This window comes from Bombina bombina, chromosome 3 (assembly GCF_027579735.1).
Source record: "Bombina bombina isolate aBomBom1 chromosome 3, aBomBom1.pri, whole genome shotgun sequence".
In the NCBI taxonomy this organism is placed as follows: Eukaryota; Metazoa; Chordata; class Amphibia; order Anura; family Bombinatoridae; genus Bombina; species Bombina bombina.
The window spans coordinates 1210189984-1210210707 of NC_069501.1; the positions used below are offsets into that span (position 1 = coordinate 1210189984).

General features: G+C 34.6%; 1 protein-coding gene across 1 annotated transcript in view; it reads left to right on the forward strand.

Moving 5' to 3' along the window:
• Window positions 1–20724, forward strand: part of PRCP (prolylcarboxypeptidase) — an 83094-nt gene that overhangs the window by 42191 nt on the left and 20179 nt on the right. Inside the window, exon 6 of the mRNA XM_053708670.1 lies at window positions 10415–10587. Coding sequence (XP_053564645.1) covers window positions 10415–10587 — 173 coding nt within the window. The remainder of the gene's footprint in view (window positions 1–10414; window positions 10588–20724) is intronic.

The following is a 20724-nucleotide window of genomic DNA, read 5'->3' on the forward strand; positions in this document are numbered from 1 at the left end:
ATATTTCTCTATACTGTCATATACTTGTTATAATATTTCTCTCTACTGTCATATACTTGTTATAATATTTCTGTATACTGTCATATACTTGTTATAATATTTCTGTATAATGTCATATACTTGTTATAATATTTCTCTCTACTGTCATATACTTGTTATAATATTTCTGTATAATATCATATACTTGTTATAATATTTCTGTATAATGTCATATACATGTTATAATATTTCTCTATACTGTCATATACTTGTTATAATATTTCTCTATACTGTCATATACTTGTTATAATATTTCTGTATAATATCATATACTTGTTATAATATTTCTGTATAATGTCATATACTTGTTATAATATTTCTGTATACTGTCATATACTTGTTATAATATTTCTCTCTACTGTCATATACTTGTTATAATATTTCTGTATAATATCATATACATGTTATAATATTTCTGTATAATGTCATATACTTGTTATAATATTTCTGTATAATGTCATATACTTGTTATAATTCTCTATAATGTCATATACATGTTATAATATTTCTGTATACTGTCATATACTTGTTATAATATTTCTGTATAATGTCATATACTTGTTATAATTCTCTATAATGCCATATACTTGTTATAATATTTCTGTATACTGTCATATACTTGTTATAATATTTCTCTATAATGCCATATACTTGTTATAATATTTCTCTATAATGCCATATACTTGTTATAATATTTCTGTATACTGTCATATACTTGTTATAATATTTCTCTATAATGCCATATACTTGTTATAATATTTCTCTATACTGTCATATACTTGTTATAATATTTCTCTATACTGTCATATACTTGTTATAATATTTCTGTATAATGTCATATACATGTTATAATATTTCTGTATAATGTCATATACATGTTATAATATTTCTCTATACTGTCATATACTTGTTATAATTCTCTATACTGTCATATACTTGTTATAATATTTCTCTCTACTGTCATATACTTGTTATAATATTTCTGTATAATATCATATACTTGTTATAATATTTCTGTATACTGTCATATACTTGTTATAATATTTCTGTATAATGTCATATACTTGTTATAATATTTCTGTATACTGTCATATACTTGTTATAATATTTCTGTATAATGTCATATACTTGTTATAATATTTCTGTATACTGTCATATACTTGTTATAATATTTCTGTATAATATCATATACTTGTTATAATATTTCTGTATAATGTCATATACTTGTTATAATTCTCTATAATGTCATATACATGTTATAATATTTCTGTATACTGTCATATACTTGTTATAATATTTCTGTATAATGTCATATACTTGTTATAATTCTCTATAATGTCATATACATGTTATAATATTTCTGTATACTGTCATATACTTGTTATAATATTTCTGTATACTGTCATATACTTGTTATAATATTTCTCTATAATGTCATATACATGTTATAATATTTCTGTATAATGTCATATACTTGTTATTATAGAGAATTATAACAAGTATATGACATTATACAGAAATATTATAACAAGTATATGACATTATACAGAAATATTATAACAAGTATATGACATTATACAGAAATATTATGTCATATACATGTTATAATATTTCTCTATACTGTCATATACTTGTTATACTATTTCTGTATACTGTCATATACATGTTATAATATTTCTGTATACTGTCATATACTTGTTATAATATTTCTCTATAAGGTCATATACTTGTTATAATATTTCTGTATACTGTCATATACATGTTATAATATTTCTCTACTGTCATATACTTGTTATAATATTTCTCTATACTGTCATATACTTGTTATAATATTTCTGTATACTGTCATATACATGTTATAATATTTCTGTATAATGTCATATACTTGTTATAATATTTCTGTATAATGTCATATACTTGTTATAATTCTCTATAATGTCATATACTTGTTATAATATTTCTCTATACTGTCATATACTTGTTATAATATTTCTGTATAATGTCATATACATGTTATAATATTTCTCTATACTGTCATATACTTGTTATAATATTTCTGTATAATGTCATATACTTGTTATAATATTTCTCTATACTGTCATATACTTGTTATAATATTTCTGTATAATGTCATATACTTGTTATAATATTTCTCTATACTGTCATATACTTGTTATAATATTTCTCTATAATGTCATATACTTGTTATAATATTTCTCTATACTGTCATATACTTGTTATAATATTTCTCTATAATGTCATATACTTGTTATAATATTTCTCTATAAGGTCATATACTTGTTATAATATTTCTCTCTAATGTCATATACATGTTATAATATTTCTGTATACTGTCATATACTTGTTATAATATTTCTGTATACTGTCATATACTTGTTATAATATTTCTCTCTAATGTCATATACTTGTTATAATATTTCTGTATAATGTCATATACTTGTTATAATATTTCTCTCTAATGTCATATACTTGTTATAATATTTCTGTATAATGTCATATACATGTTATAATATTTCTGTATAATGTCATATACATGTTATAATATTTCTGTATAATGTCATATACTTGTTATAATATTTCTGTATACTGTCATATACTTGTTATAATATTTCTGTATACTTGTTATAATATTTCTGTATACTGTCATATACATGTTATAATATTTCTGTATACTTGTTATAATATTTCTGTATACTGTCATATACATGTTATAATATTTCTGTATACTTGTTATAATATTTCTGTATACTGTCATATACATGTTATAATATTTCTGTATAATGTCATATACTTGTTATAATATTTCTGTATACTGTCATATACTTGTTATAATTCTCTATAATGTCATATACTTGTTATAATATTTCTCTATACTGTCATATACTTGTTATAATATTTCTCTCTAATGTCATATACTTGTTATAATATTTCTGTATAATGTCATATACATGTTATAATATTTCTCTATACTGTCATATACTTGTTATAATATTTCTGTATAATGTCATATACTTGTTATAATATTTCTCTATACTGTCATATACTTGTTATAATATTTCTGTATAATGTCATATACTTGTTATAATATTTCTCTATACTGTCATATACTTGTTATAATATTTCTCTATACTGTCATATACTTGTTATAATATTTCTCTATAATGTCATATACTTGTTATAATATTTCTCTATAAGGTCATATACTTGTTATAATATTTCTCTCTAATGTCATATACATGTTATAATATTTCTGTATACTGTCATATACTTGTTATAATATTTCTGTATACTGTCATATACTTGTTATAATATTTCTCTCTAATGTCATATACTTGTTATAATATTTCTCTATACTGTCATATACTTGTTATAATATTTCTGTATAATGTCATATACTTGTTATAATATTTCTTTTTTTTGGTATTTATTTTTTATTGAAGGGCATACAAAGAAACATAACAGTCTGTTACCAATTATTACAGAGTGTTCTCATCACCAACAAAAAAAAAAAATTAACAGATTCATACATCAAATATTGCAGAACACATCGGTATACAAAAGTTCCAGCACTTATTTTATGTGATATTATAACAAAGCTTAATTTGTATGATATATAACATTTCTATACCTATACAACATCTTTTATGCCCTCCGTGTGTGCTGGGGTGACTCCTGTTATATTTTACCAGGTTTAATTAACATTTTATGTAGTTATATGCCCTCCAGTTATCAGTTAACACATGACCTAACTTAATATTATGAGAGTCTTGCTGAGTTAAGAAAGAAAAAAGGAGAGAAACAAAGGAGGAGAAAAGAAAAAAAAGGGGGAAGAGAAAAAAAAAAAAAAAAAAAAGAAAAAAAAAAAAAAAAAAAAAAAGGGGGGGGAAGGGGAGGGAAGGGAGATCGCTACTGGTTAGTTTTTATATATTATGCCTGTATTTTTGAATAAAAACTAACCATTTTTTTTCAAAGCTGAGTTGTTGCTGGGGTCCATTGTTAAAATTGTCCGTCTGTTCTATTATATATTGGGAATGGAGTAGATGTGTAAGATTGTTAAGTGTGGGTGGACGCATTGCTTGCCAGTTTTTTAATATAAGATATCTGGCGCCCAATATTACAGTATTGATAAAATTATTATTGCGCATCTCGTGAGTGGTGTTTGTTAGAAGGAAGAATATATTGGCTTGTGATAAGGTAATTTGTGCGTGAAATAGTTGATTCAACCAAAACTGTATCCGTTTCCAAAATTGCAAGATTTTTGGGCATGACCAAAACATGTGGACCAGATCGGCCATCACGGATCTACATCTTGGGCATAACTTTGACGTTTGACCATACCATTTATTTATATCTGCGGGAGTTATGTAAAAGCGATTTAAAATTTTAAATTGTGATTCGCGCCATGACGCCGATAGAGTAGCATGCTCCGCCACTATTGTACTGTGTTTCAGCTGTTCGATATCTATTGTGGGAATATCACTTAGCCATTTAGCCTGGATTCTTACCAGATTGGCTTCACCTTTCTGTACTAATATCATTCTGTACCAGTAACTGATAGAGTGCTTTCCTGCTTTGTATAAGGAAAGGCCCATTCTTATGCCAGGATGGAGCCAGTGACCCGTTTGATTTTGAACTAGTTCATTATACCAATGTCGCACTTGCAAGTACGCATAAAAATCTCTATTCAGAAGTTGGAACTTGGCTTTAAGAAAGATAAAAGTGTGTATGTTCGTGGTCTCAGTATCACGAAGATGAATTAAGTGAGTGAGACCTTGTGTTGCCCATCTTTTAAATACTCTATTACTTAATCCAGGACTAAAGCATGGATTCTTGGCAATAGGTACTAGCTCAGAGATTTGGGGGTTGTCGTTCATGCATAAACGAATGTATTGCCATGCTTTGATGACATTTACTATGGTACATTTAGTCTTGAGCTTAGCTGGGAGTGCTTTAATAGGACAGTGTAATAGCGCAATTAATGAATAAGGGGAGATTAGTTTTTGTTCAACTTCAAGTGAAGCAATATAAGATCTTTCCGTGATCCAGTCCATGGCGACCTTAGCCAAACAGATATTATTATAGAGTGCGAATATGGGGAATGATAGTCCACCATATTGTCTAAGATGAGCCAATTTGTCGAGTGCGACCCTGTTCTTACCCATGCCCCATAAAAAGGTCCTAATTCGTTTGTCCAGAAGCTTGATATCTTTTTTTGCTAATATAAGGGGTGTATTCTGCATGGTATATAGTAGTTTGAGTAATATGGTCATCTTGATTAGGTTAATTTTAGCCGTTAGTGAGAGGGGAATTTTCGTCCAGTTCAACAGATCTGCTTCAATTTTGTTTAGAAGTGGTGCGAAGTTTTGTTCATACCATTCTAATGGATTTCTACTAATTTTAATACCAAGATATGTAATGTAGTGTTCTGCAACATTAAATGGAGGCGTATAATTTATTTGCGGGTTTGGATTTAGCCAAAGTAGGTCAGACTTGTTAATATTAATTTTGTAGCCTGAGAACGAACCAAATACTTCGATAATCTTTAATATATGGGGAATCTCGGCTTGGGGATCTTTGAGAAAAATTAATACGTCGTCTGCGTAAAGCAGGATTTTGAAAGCTTTATCGCCTATGTTAAGCCCTTCTAGTTGAGTTTTTAGCATTAATGCTAGAGGTTCTAGTGCCAAATTGAATAATAGTGGTGAAATTGGACACCCTTGACGGGTACCTGTCTTGATATCAAAAGAATCTGTGAGTGAGCCGTTTACCAATAACATTGATGATGCATTTGAATATAATGCCCTAATACAAGTGGGGAAATTCCCTATAAATCCAAACTGTTTCATGGCATAGAATAAGTGGTCCCAGGTAATAAAATCAAATGCTTTTCGGGCATCGAGAGAGAGGATAGCTGGGTCGGCCTGTTGGTGGGTTTTATTTGCATGTAGGAAGTCAATTAGCAAAAAAATTTTCCTAATACTGGCCATTGAATTCCGCTGTGCCATGAAGCCGACCTGGTCCACATGTATTAGGGCTTCAAGAATGGGTTTTAATCTATGTGCCAGAATTGCAGTGAAAATTTTATAATCGACATTTAGGAGTGATATGGGGCGGTATGAATCAGCTATTTCTGGGTCTTTTCCCTTTTTTGGGATTAGTATGATTTTTGATGCAGTAAAATATTTAGAAGGTGTCTTGCCCTTGCCTAGATAATCATTGAACAGATTCGTTAGTGCTGTTGCGACCTCATCTTTCAGTATTTTATACATTTCGGCCGGGAGTAAATCAGGGCCGGCAGCTTTCCCCAGTCTAAGTCTGTCTATAGCTTGTGTTACTTCGGTGTTAGTTATGATTTGATTAAGCTTTTCTGCAACTTGTCGGGGTAGAACTGGGACCTGGATATTTCCCCAGAACTTCTCTTTGTTCTGAATATCTATATATGGGTCGGAGTATAATCTCTTAAAAAATTCATGGAATCCGGTCTTAATATCCTCTGACTCAGTTAATCTTTTCTCCCCAATCTTAATGGCTTTTATAGGTTTATGTGCTTGGTGTATCTTGACACAATTTGCCAGTAGTTTCCCAACTTTACTACCGAATCTGTAAAACTTAGCCCTTTGTTGGTTTTCTTGTGTCATAGCTTTCTTAAGTGATGTTGTATCCCATTCTAATTTGGCTTTACAATATTTCTGCCAATGTGATTGGTTAGGGTCGGTAATGTACAAATTGTAGGTGTTTCTAAGATGATTTGATAGCTCTCTCTCTCTTAAGCGTGTTTTGGCCCTGATCCTGCATGTATATTTTTTAATCTCACCCCTGATTACTGCTTTAGCTGTTTCCCAGTAAGTTTCCGATTTGTGGTTATATGAACTGTTCTGTAATTTATATTCTCGCCACACCGCTTGAATGTGTTTTTGAAACTCCTTGTTGCTGGATAGATAGCGGGGAAAGGTATATCCACCTGCGGGTTCAAAGGAGGTGTTGCTGTGCTTAATTTCTAAAAATATGGGGGCGTGGTCAGAAATGATAATGTCGCCTATCTGCGCATTCATGCAATTCCCGAGCACCCTGACTGAACCCAGAAAAAAATCAATTCGTGAGAATGTTTTATGATGTTTAGCTTCACATGTGTAAGCTCTTATATTAGGGTTCTTGTGACGCCAGATATCTTGTAATTGGAGTGTATTGCAAAAAGTTCGTAATATTCTAGATATTTTTTGAGGAGTTCTAATTGGTTTTGTGTTGTTAGTGTTCAGACGGTCTATATTGGTTGCTGCAAGGTTGAAGTCCCCTGCAACTATCATGATAGTGTCCATGTAATAGAACAATTTAGCCTTCAATTTTACCCAGAACAACTCATCATAGTTATTGGGGCCGTATACATTGCATATCGTATAAACGATTGAAGCGATTTTTATTCTCATAATAATATATCGCTTCCCAGGGTCTAACTCCTGAGAAATAATTTCATAATCCAGATTTTTCCGGATGAGTATAGCTACTCCACGTTTTCGTGATGCACATGGAGTAGATATGATCTCCTGGACCCAGTTGACTTTTAATTTTTTGTGTTCTTGTTCGGATAAATGTGTTTCTTGTAGTAAATTAATATCAGCTCTGTGTTTATTTATGTGTGTTAAAATTCTTTTACGTTTGATTGGGTTTGTGATACCGCCCACGTTCCATGACATGACCTTTAAGGTCATTTTAGTCTATTTGTGTCATTATCTATAGGCCTCGTGAAAGAAGGGGAGAGAAAAGGGGAGAGAAAAAAAAAAAAAAAAAAAAAAAAAAAGGGGGGGGGAAAAGGAAGGGGAGAAAGAGAAAAGAAACCCCCCCTTCCTCCTAGTCTCGCTCCCTCATCATATCTAGCTATGTAAGCTTGCTTATGAGGAGAAAACATGTGTGGGAATCTTGATTTCTTGTTCCCCTTTATCATACGATGGTCCAAATATGTAAGCCTATTTGTGATTTGCATGATTCACTCCTGCCTCTACTCCCCAGCCTTTTAACTGATATCCGGCCTATGCTGATCTAAGTAGGCCTTGGCCTCTATCGGAGTGTTTAGCATAATTGTTTCATTGTTATTTAAAAGCTTAATTTTAGTGGGGTAAATTAGCCTGGCCGAGAGGCCTTGGTTTATTAATGTAGTGCAGTATGGGGCCATTGCCCTCCGTTTGTTAGATGTCTGCAGTGAGTAGTCCTGAAATAGTAAAATTCTATTCTGGTCTATTTCTATGTTTTGCATTTTTCTGTAGGCCCTTAATATGTTGGTTTTATCATAGAAGTTTAGATATTTCACCATGATGGGGCGCTTCTGTATGCTACCTGGCTCAAGTTGTCTAAGACTTCCCATCCGATGGGCTCTCTCTACCTGTATTGGCTGTGTTTGTTGGTTAAGTCCCAAGAGTTGTGGTAATTTTATTGCTGCAAAATGAATAAGATCCTGATACATGGGGCTTTCTGGCAAACCAATTATTTTTAAATTATTCCTGCGTGATCTATCCTCAAGGTCTTCCAGTTTCTCACTTAGCTCCTTAATTTGAGTGTTGTGCTGTTGACTGATTTGTTCTAGTTTATATGTGGAATCTTCCACATCTGATATTCTGGTTTCTGCGTCTGCTAATCTTGTAGTGAAATTTTTCATTTCAAAAGACAACGTGGAAATCTCCAGTTTAATAGATTCAAACTGTGGGAGTAGCAATTGGGCTACCTGTTTGGATATTTCCTCGATGTCTGTTTTGTTTATGTTTAAGCTACTTGTGTCTGGTCTTGGTTCAAAATTGGGTTCTAGGCTACTCCTAGGTTTCCGACTGTCTTTTGTCTTGGCTGGCATTGCGTGCACGCTATGTGATAAAAACTTATCCATATATTACTTTATCGACATGTGCCAAAAGTGGTGCGGGAGGGAGGTGAAGAAAAAAAAAAAAGGGGGAGGAAGGGGGGGCAAGTGATAGTGAGAAGGGAATGGGTGAGGGGGACTTGTTATAATATTTCTCTCTAATGTCATATACTTGTTATAATATTTCTGTATAATGTCATATACATGTTATAATATTTCTGTATACTGTCATATACATGTTATAATATTTCTGTATAATGTCATATACTTGTTATAATATTTCTGTATACTGTCATATACTTGTTATAATATTTCTGTATACTTGTTATAATATTTCTGTATACTGTCATATACATGTTATAATATTTCTGTATACTTGTTATAATATTTCTGTATACTGTCATATACATGTTATAATATTTCTGTATACTGTCATATACATGTTATAATATTTCTGTATAATGTCATATACTTGTTATAATATTTCTGTATACTGTCATATACATGTTATAATATTTCTGTATAATGTCATATACTTGTTATAATATTTCTGTATACTGTCATATACTTGTTATAATATTTCTGTATACTTTCATATACATGTTATAATATTTCTGTATACTTGTTATAATATTTCTGTATACTGTCATATACTTGTTATAATATTTCTGTATACTGTCATATACTTGTTATAATATTTCTCTAATGTCCTATACTTGTTATAATATTTCTCTATAAGGTCCTATACTTGTTATAATATTTCTCTCTAATGTCATATACATGTTATAATATTTCTGTATAATGTCATATACTTGTTATAATATTTCTGTATACTGTCATATACATGTTATAATATTTCTGTATAATGTCATATACTTGTTATAATATTTCTCTATACTGTCATATACTTGTTATAATATTTCTGTATAATGTCATATACATGTTATAATATTTCTGTATACTGTCATATACTTGTTATAATATTTCTCTATACTGTCATATACTTGTTATAATATTTCTGTATAATGTCATATACTTGTTATAATATTTCTCTAATGTCCTATACTTGTTATAATATTTCTGTATAATGTCATATACTTGTTATAATATTTCTGTATAATGTCATATACATGTTATAATATTTCTGTATAATGTCATATACTTGTTATAATATTTCTGTATAATGTCATATACTTGTTATAATATTTCTCTATACTGTCATATATTTGTTATAATATTTCTGTATAATGTCATATACTTGTTATAATATTTCTCTAATGTCCTATACTTGTTATAATATTTCTGTATAATGTCATATACATGTTATAATATTTCTGTATAATGTCATATACATGTTATAATATTTCTGTATAATGTCATATACTTGTTATAATATTTCTCTCTACTGTCATATATTTGTTATAATATTTCTCTATAATGTCATATACTTGTTATAATATTTTTCTAATGTCCTATACTTGTTATAGTAATTAGGCGTATTCTGGTTTGCAGGTGACAGTCTGCTCTGGTTGTCCAATGCATTTCATTTGTGTTCACCACTGAAATCAAGAGAGGATGTTGCAGCTTTCAAAGGCTGGCTGAGTGAAACCTGGGTTAACTTAGCTATGGTTGACTATCCATATCCTGCCAACTTTTTAGAGCCTTTGCCTGCCTGGCCTATTCAGGTAACTAATAAAATCCTATAGAAATAATCAGAAGCATATATTAATTCCTTGATAAACAATTAATATGGCCGTGTATTAAGCAGGGCTTACATTTATACTAATATTATTATTTTTATTTTACAAGATATTGTGCTGTCTGGATCCAAGAATGAAATGATGCTCACCAGTAGTAACATTACTGATTAGCATATCAACCTAATGACCTTACTAAGCCTGCCTACCTGCATGCAACCAATGCAATACAATTGCGCAATAAGTAGGAAGGAAGTTAATGAAGAGATGCACTTCCCATCTTGAATGTCGCCCCTGACCGGTTCTGTCTTTTTTTTTTTTGTGTGCAACTTCCCCTACGGAGACAGAACAGGAGTGTTCTGGGTCTGACAGTGCCTGATTCAGTCACTGAAGTGCTGCCCCTTGTCAAGTGCTGCCTGGGTCCTATGGAAAATGGAGTAGGGGGAAAGAGTTGATGGCATATAGTAAGGGTGCATGTAAAAGTGACACGAAAATCCTATCATAATTTTTTTGACATAATTAAACCCAGCACAAACAAAAATTTAGATTTCACTTCTATTATTAAATGTTGTTTCTTTGTTGAAGAGCATACCTAGGTAAGTAGCTTCCAGCCGTCCACGTGCCTGGAAGCTGCATACACTGCTTCCATTTAGTGCCCTTGCAAATATATGATTGTATTCTGGCCAAACAGCTGCAATATAGTGCTCTAGATATCTGTACGCTTCTGAAACTACCAAGAGAAAGAGGTAAATATGAAATAAATTGGATTTTTTTTTTAATTGTATACTCCATCTAAATCATGAAGGGGAAAATGTGTTTCATATCCCTTTATTAATAGTTTGTGGTTAGAAAAGGGAAGAGAATGTTGGAGATTTAAGAGAGCAATGAAATGACTTTCATGATGAGGTGAAAATTTCCACTGGGTGAGGCCAACAGCAATTTGGAGAAAAGTTTATCAATTGAGTTATCTATATAAAGCCCCATAGACTTTAACCCCTTAACGACCGAGGACGTGCAGGGTACGTCCTCAAAAAAAAGGCAGTTAATGCCTGAGAACGTACCCTGCACGTCCTCGGTTTGGAAAGCAGCTGGAAGCGATCCTGCTCGCTTCCAGCTGCTTTCCGGTTATTGCAGTGATGCCTCGATATGGAGGCATCCTGCAATAACCTTTGGTAGCCATCCGGTGCAGAGAGAGCCACTCTGTGGCCCTCTCTGCACCGGAGATCGGTGGCTACCTGCGTTGGTGGGTGGGAGCCGGACCGGGAGGCGGGTGGCGGCCATCGATGGCCCTGGTTATGTGCAGGGGGGGCGGGATTGTGGGCGGGGACGAGCAGGGGCGCGCACGGACGCGCGCGCGTGCACGGGAGGGCGGGGGCGGGCGCGTGCACGGGGAGGGAGCGGGTGGGAACCGCTACACTACAGAAAATGATTTAATAAAAAATGTATAAATATCGAAAATCTTAAAAAAAAAAAAAGATCAGCAAGGTGGTGGGGGATTGTCTGTGTGGGGGGGGAAGCTACACTACAGAAAAAAGCCCCAAAAAAATAAAAAAAGCACTTTTTTTTGCAAACTGGGTACTGGCAGACAGCTGCCAGTACCCAAGATGGCCCCCAATGAGGCAGAGGGGAGGGTTAGAGAGCGGTTTTGGGGGGGATCAGGGAGGTTGGGGGCTAAGGGGGGGATCCTACACCCTAGCATATGTAAATATGCTAAAAAAATTTTTTATTTTTTTTAAAAAACCCTTTTATTTTAGTACTGGCAGACTTTCTGCCAGTACTTAAGATGGCGGGGACAATTGTGGGGTGGGGGAGGGAAGGGAGCTGTTTGGGAGGGATCAGGGGGTGGGATGTGTCAGGTGGGAGGCTGATCTCTACACTAAAGCTAAAATTAACCCTGCAAGCTCCCTACAAACTCCCTAATTAACCCCTTCACTGCTAGCCATAATACACGTGTGAGGCGCAGCAGGATTTAGCGGCCTTCTAATTACCAGAAAGCAACGCCAAAGTCATATATGTCTGCTATTTCTGAACAAAGGGGATCCCAGACAAGTATTTACAACCATTTGTGCCATAATTGCACAAGCTGTTTGTAAATTATTTCAGTGAGAAACCTAAAATTGTGAAAAATTTAACTTTTTTTTCAATTTGATCGCATTTGGCGGTGAAATGGTGGCATGAAATATACCAAAATGTGCCTAGATCAATACTTGGGGTTGTCTACTATACTACACTAAAGCTAAAATTAACCCTACAAGCTCCCTAAAAGCTCCCTAATTAACCCCTTAACTGCTGGGCATAATACACTTGTGGTGCGCAGTGGCATTTAGCGGCCTTCTAATTACCAAAAAGCAACGCCAAAGCCATATATGTCTGCTATTTCTGAACAAAGGGGATCCCAGAGAAGAATTTACAACCATGTATGCCATAATTGCACAAGTTGTTTGTAAATAATTTCAGTGAGAAACCAAAAGTTTGTGAAAAAATTTGTGAAAAAGTGAACGATTTTTTGTATTTGATCGCATTTGGCGGTGAAATGGTGGTATGAAATATACCAAAATTGTCCTAGATCAATACTTTGGGATGTCTACTAAAAAAAAATATATACATGTCAAGGGATATTCAGGGATTCCTGAAAGATATTAGTGTTCTAATGTAACTAGCACTAATTTTGGAAAAAAGTGGTTTGGAAATAGCAAAGTGCTACTTGTATTTATGGCCCTATAACTTGCACAAAAAGCAAAGAACATGTAAACATTGGGTATTTCTAAACTCAGGACAAAATTTTGAAACTATTTAGCATGGGTGTTTTTTGGTGGTTGTAGATATGTAACAGATTTTGGGGGTCAAAGTTAGAAAAAGTGTGTTTTTTTCAATTTTTCCTCATATTTTATATTTTTTTTTATAGTAAATTATAAGATATGATGAAAATAATGGTATCTTTAGAAAGTCCATTTAGTGGCGAGAAAAACGGTATATAATATGTGTGGGTACAGTAAATGAGTAAGAAGAAAATTACAGCTAAACACAAACACCGCAAAAATGTAAAAATAGCCTTGGTCCCAAACGGACAGAAAATGGAAAAGTGCTGTGGTCATTAAGGGGTTAAAGGAACAGTCTACTTGTAAATTGTTTAAAATGATAAATAATCCCTTTATTACCCTTTCCCCAGATTTGCATAACCAACACTGTTATAGTAAGATACTGTTTAACTCTATGATTACCTGTATCCAAGCCCCTGCAGACTGCCCCTTATATCTGGTTTGCTTTTTTGTTTTTTTAAGCTTTATACAATCCTTTTATTTTAGCCTAGCAGTGCTGGTTCTTGCCATTCTGAAAATGAGCGAGCACAGTATTATCTATATGGCATTCATGAACTAGCACTGCCTATCTGTTGTGCAATATTGTAAAAAGCAAAGAAGAAAAAGCAGAGGTAATGGGTGGCATGCAGGGGCTTAGAAACAACAAATCTTAAAAGGTTATAAAGTATATGAATAAAACAATGTTGGTTATACAAACCTGGGGATTGGGTAGTAAATGCGTTATCTATCTTTTTAAACGATAAAAAACTAAATTTATGCTTGCCTGATAAGTTTCTTTCTTTCCGGATATGGGGAGTCCACAACGTCATTCAATTACTAGTGGGAATATCACTCCTGGCCAGCAGGAGGAGGCAAAGAGCACCACAGCAAAGCTGTTAAGTGTGACCCCCCTACCCATAATCCCCAGTCATTCGACCAAAGGGAAATGGGAAAAGGAATAACACAAAGGTGTAGAGGTGCCTGAGGTTTAGTCAAAAATAACTTTCTTAATAAAGGGTGGGATCGTGGACTCTCCATATCCGGAAAGAAATTTATCAGGTAAGCATAAATTTTGTTTTCTTTCCTAAGATATGGAGAGTACACAACATCATTCAATTACTAGTGGAAACCAATACCCAAGCTAGAGGACACAGAATGAACAGGAAGGGAGAACAAGACAGGCAGACCTAAACAGAAGGCACCACCGCTTGAAGAACCTTTCTCCCAAAAGAGGCCTCCGCCGAGTCAAATTTGGAAAAAGTGTGCAGAAAGGACCAAGTTGCAGCCTTGCAAATCTGTTCCACAGAAGCTGCATTTTTGAAAGCCCAAGAAGAGGAGACAGCCCTAGTGGAATGAGCTGTAATTCTCTCAGGAGGCTGCTGTCCAGCAGTCTCATAAGCAAAATGAATCCTACTTCTCAACCAGAGGGAAAGAGAAGTAGAATTAGCCTTCTGACCCTTATACTTTCCTGAGAAACAAACAAACAGGGCAGAAGACTGGCGAAAATCCTTAGTGGCCTGTAGGTAGAATTTTAGAACACGCACAACATCCAAGTTGTGCAACAGACGTTCTTTATGAGAAGAAGGATTGGGACAGAGAGAAGGAACAACAATTTCCTGATTAATATTTCTATCCGAAACAGGACCGGTGCAAGGATTTATTTCTACACAGGTGAAGGTGCATTTTGACGCCCCCCAATCCACAACACAATAAAAACCCTGGACAATACCACCAACCTCCCTGGCCTACTCCAGACCACCCCCATACCAAATACATTTTATTTGCACTCCATTAATAATTACTATATTAGCCACCATATGTGTATATTGGCTGTCATGTCATACATAGAAACATAGAATTTGATGGTAGATAAGAACCAAAAAGGCCCATCAAGTCTACCCATATTACATGTTACATTTTCCTTAGGATAGTCTCATGCATATCCCAGGCATTTTTAAATTCCTTTACAGTCTTTGTGTTTACCACCTCAAATGGAAGTTTATTCCATGAATCCACCACCCTTCCTGTAAAAAAAAAAAAAAAAAAATGCTTCCTCAAATTTCTCCTGAATCTGCTACCCTCTAACTTTAGATTGTGACGCCTTGTTTTGGCATTTATTTTTTTGTGAAAAATGCTTTCAGCTTCTGTTTTATTAAGTCCCTTCATATATTTGAAGGTTTCTATCATGTCACCTCTTTCCCTTCTATCCTCTAAGCTGTACATATTTAGATCATAGAGTCTTTCTTTGTACGCTTTATATTTTAGACCATGTACCATTTTAGTAGCCCTCCTTTGGACAGCTTCTAGTTTATTTATATCTTTCTGAAGATATGGTCTCCAGAACTGTACACAGTATTCCATATTTGGTCTAACTAATGATCTGTAAAGTGGCATAAGAACCTTGCTATTTCTGCTACTAAAACCTTTTTCCAATGCAACCAAGCATTTGACTGGCCTTGCTGGCTGCACTGCTGCATTGTGTACCAAATTTTAAATAATCAGAAATAATAATTCCCAAGTCCCTTCCTTTCTTCATTAATTACAGTCAGTAATGTACCATTGAGACTATAATTGGCCTTTGGGTTTTTGGATCCTATATGCATAATTTTGCTCTTGGTAATATTAAATTTCAGATCCCATTTATTTGACAAGTCCTCTAGTTTTATTAATATCCCAGTTCATTTGATCAACTCCTCCTGGAACATCTACCCTGTTACAAATTTTTGTATCATCAGCAAACAAGCAAACCTTCCCCTTAAGCCCACTTCCAATATCACTTATTAACATGTTAAACAAAACAGGCCCAAGAACTGACCCTTGGGGAACACCACTAGTAACTGATGCCTCATTTGAATGTACTCCATTAATTGAAAAACTCTGTTGTCTATCTTTAAGCCAGCATTCTACCCACTTAACAATTTTAGCATCTATTCCAAGGCAATACATTTTGTGAATAAGTTTGTTGTGTGGGACGGTGTCAAATGCTTTGCTAAAGTCTAGATATGCAACATCTACGGCTCCTCCCTGGTCTATTATTTAAGTCACATGGTCAAAGAAATCAATTAGATTAGTCTGGCATGATCTTCCAGCAGTGAAACCATGCTGTCCTTTGTCTTCTAAGTTGTTTGTCTGAATGAAAGAAACAAGTCTTAACTTTAAAAGAGTTTCCATTTATTTCCCTGCATTCGAGGTCAAACTGACTGGCCTATAGTTAGCAGAATCTGCCCTACTACCCTTTTTATGAAGAGGGACTACATTGGCAATTTTCCAGTCTTTTGGAACAACTCCTGTTAGAAGTGACTGATTAAATAAATCGGCTAATGGAGTAGCTATTACGGATCGAAGTTCTCTTAGTACCCTTGGATGAATATTATCTGGACCCACAGACTTATTTACTTTTATTTTTGATAAAGCCATCGAAACCTCTTCCTCTGTAAAAAGAAAAGTACTACTTACATTATTATTTACAGTAACTTCCCTTAATAGAATCTCACTATCTTTACCGTCTGTTGTAAAGACTGAACAAAAGTAATCATTTAAACAGTTTGCTATTTGTTTATCTTCTTACACTACGCTATCACCATTCTTGAGTCTAACTATCCCTCTGTTAGTTTTTCTCTTTTCACTGATATATCTAAAGAAGGTTTTTGTCACTGTTTTTTACAGATTGTGCTATTTTCTCATCTGCATCAGCTTTAGCCTTTCTGATTAACTGCTTTGTCATCTTTTGATGGGTTTTCCATTTTTCTTTATCCTCTTCTGAGCCTGTGAGTTTGAATTTTTTATAGACTGTCTTTTTTGTCTTAACTGCATGTGCTACAGTGGGGCAAAAAAGTATTTAGTCAGCCACCAATTGTGCAAGTTCTTCCACTTAAGAAGATGAGAGAGGCCTGTAATTTTCATCATAGGTATACCTCAACTATGAGAGACAAAATGTGGAAACAAATCAAGACAATCACATTGTCTGATTTGGAAAGAATTTATTTGCAAATTATGGTGGAAAATGAACTTTTGATATTGACCATACTTATCTCAATACGTTGTTATATATCCTTTTGTTGGCAATGACAGAGGTCAAACATTTTCTGTAAGTCTTCACAAGGTTGTCACATACTGTTGCTGGTATGTTGGCCCATTCCTGCATGCAGATCTCCTCTAGAGCAGTGATGTTTTGGGGCTGTCGCTGGGCAACACAGACTTTCAACTCCCTTCAAAAGTTTTCTATGGGGTTGAGATCTGGAGAATGGCTAGGCCACTCCAGGACCTTGAAATGCTTCTTACAAAGCCATTCCTACGTTGCCCGGGTGGTGTGTTTGGGATCATTGTCATGCTGAAAGACCCAGCCACATTTCATCTTCAATGCCTATGCTGATGGAAGAAGGTTTGCACTCAAATTCTCACGATACATGGCCCCATTCATTCTTTCATGTACATGGATCAGTCGTCCTGTTCCCTTTGCAGAGAAACGGGCCCAAAGCATGATGTTGCCACCCCCATGCTTCACAGTAGGTATGGTTTTCTTTGATTGCAACTCAGCATTCTCTCTCCTCCAAACACGTCGAGTTGTGTTTTTACCAAACAGTTCTACTTTGGTTTCCTCTGACCATATGACATTCTCCCAATCCGCTTCTGGATCATCCAAATGCTCTCTAGCATACTTCAGACGGGCCCGGACATGTACCGGCTTAAGCAGGGGGACACGTCTGGCACTGCAGGATCTGAGTCCCTGGCGGCGTAGTGTGCTACTGATGGTAGCCTTTGTTACGTTGGTCCCAGCTCTCTGCAGGTCATTCACTAGGTCCCCCGTGTGGTTCTGGGATGTTTGCTCACCGTTCTTGTGATCATTTTGACCCCACGGGGTGAGATCTTGCGTGGAGCCCCAGATCGAGGGAGATTATCAGTGGTCTTGTATGACTTCCATTTTTCTAATTATTGCTCCCACAGTTGATTTCTTCACACCAAGCTGCTTGCCTATTGCAGATTCAGTCTTCCCAGCCTGGTGCAGGTCTACAATTTTGTTTCTGGTGTCCTTCGACAGCTCTTTGGTCTTCACCATAGGGGAGTTTGGAGTGTGACTGTTTGAGGTTGTGGACAGGTGTCTTTTATACTGATAACAAGTTCAAACAGGTGCCATTAATACAGGTAATGAGTGGAGGACAGAGGAGCCTCTTAAAGAAGAAGATACAGGTCTGTGAGAGCCAGAAATCTTGCTTGTTTGTAGGTGACCAAATACTTATTTTCCACTATAATATGTAAATAAATGCTTTCCAAATCAGACAATGTGATTGTCTGGATTTGTTTCCACATTTTGTCTCTCATAGTTGAGGTATACCTTTGATGAAAATTACAGGCCTCTCTCATCTTCTTAAGTGGGAGAACTTGCACAATTGGTGGCTGACTAAATACTTTTTTGCCCCACTGTACTTCTCTTGAAAACCATATTGTTTTTCTTTTACTTTTACTAACAAGCCTAATATTATTATTATTATTATTATTATTATTATTATTATTATTATTATCAGGTATTTATAGAGCACAGTGTTTAGTTGCATCTAGAATATGCATTTTTAAAATATTCCCACTGTTGTACTCCTGTAATCTGTGCCATCCCTTTTTAGGGATTCATCTAGGTATCTGCCCATGTAAGAAAATCAGTTGATCTAAAGTCTAAGACCTTTTTGTTTTACTATGGTTGCACACTACCTTTGCCTGAATATTAAACCATACAGACTGATGATCACTAGAGCCTAAGTTCTCACCCACAGACACCTCAGATACTATATCACTGTTTGTAAGTACTAAATCTAATATAGTTCCTTTATGTGTTGGTTCTTTTACTAGTTGCTCAAGAGATTCCCCTTGTAATGATTCCAGGATATATTTACTTCTAGTTGATTTGGCAACAGGTACTTCCCAATCTACATCAGGCATATTAAAGTCCCCCACTACTATAACATTGCCCTTCATTGTAATTTTGGCTATTTCATCAATGAATAAATTGTCTGATGCTTCATCCTGTAATGGTGGCCTATATACTACTCCTATTCTAAACACCTGTTTCCCTTCAGTTTCTATAGTTACCCAAACAGTTTCTACATTGCCATTTTTTTCCCTACAATTTCAGTTACTTTAATATTGTCTTTTCACATACAGAGCAACTCTGCCCCCTTTTGTTCCTAATTTTTTTTTTAAACAAGATGTAACCAGGTATGACTGTTTCCCAGTCGTGGGAGTCATTGTACCATGTCTCTGTTATAGCTACTAAATCCAATTTATTTATTGCAGTAAGTTCAGGTAATTTACTTACTAAACTGCGAGCATTTGTGCACATTGCACGTAGAATATTTATAGAATTCTTAAATCCTTTTGCATGGTCAATACAACCCCTGCCTACATTATTCAAAGTCTTATTCCTAAAAGTAATGTTTTTTTTCTTAAATAAACAAGAATCTAAAATTTGGTTGACTGTCTTGTCATGCTCTGGGGGACAGATGGGTATCTTAACTCTGTCCCCCTTCATTAGTTTAAATTGCTACTAATAAAGTCTTTAAATTCTTTACTCAATACTCCTGTCCCTTTAATATCCAGATGCAAACCATCCTTCTTATACAAGCTGCTATCAAGCCAAACAGGGCTTTGATGGCTAACAAAATGATATCTTCTCTCCCTACACCACCTCTCTAACCAAGAGTTAAATTCTATAATACGCTGCATTCTTCCTTCTTCCTGTCCATACACAGGTAAAACAGCAGAAAAGGACACAGATGCAGTCACATGATCTAAACAACTTCCTAGTATAAAAAACTCCTTTTTGCACAGCAACAACATCATTTCTAGCCAGATCATTAGTACCTAGGTGAACAATAACATCTAACTCACTGTCTTTTCTAGCTGCCTTAACAATTCTTGAAATACGATTTAAATCTCTGTGAGCGGTAGAACCTGGAAGACATCTAACCTCTCTCAAATCTCCTTTATCATCATCTATCTGTACATTTCTTAAAATGGAGTCACCTATTAACAAAAGTCTTACAGAAATTTACATTTGCAGATCTTACCTTGGATTTCTTGTTTGCAGATTCAGACACCAGAAACTCAGACCTCCCTGTTACACTGTCAGAAGTACTAGCAGTTGTGCTCTCTTCACAGATGCCAGCAGTAATAGCAGCATAAGAGTTTTTCAAAGGCATGAGTATTAGCCACCATATGTGTGCATATTAGCCAAGCTGCCATATATGAGTAGTAGTAAGTATTAGCATAGTATATACGTGTATGTGTGTGTGTGTGTATATATGTGTATATATAGTAAAATTAAATAATAATGCAG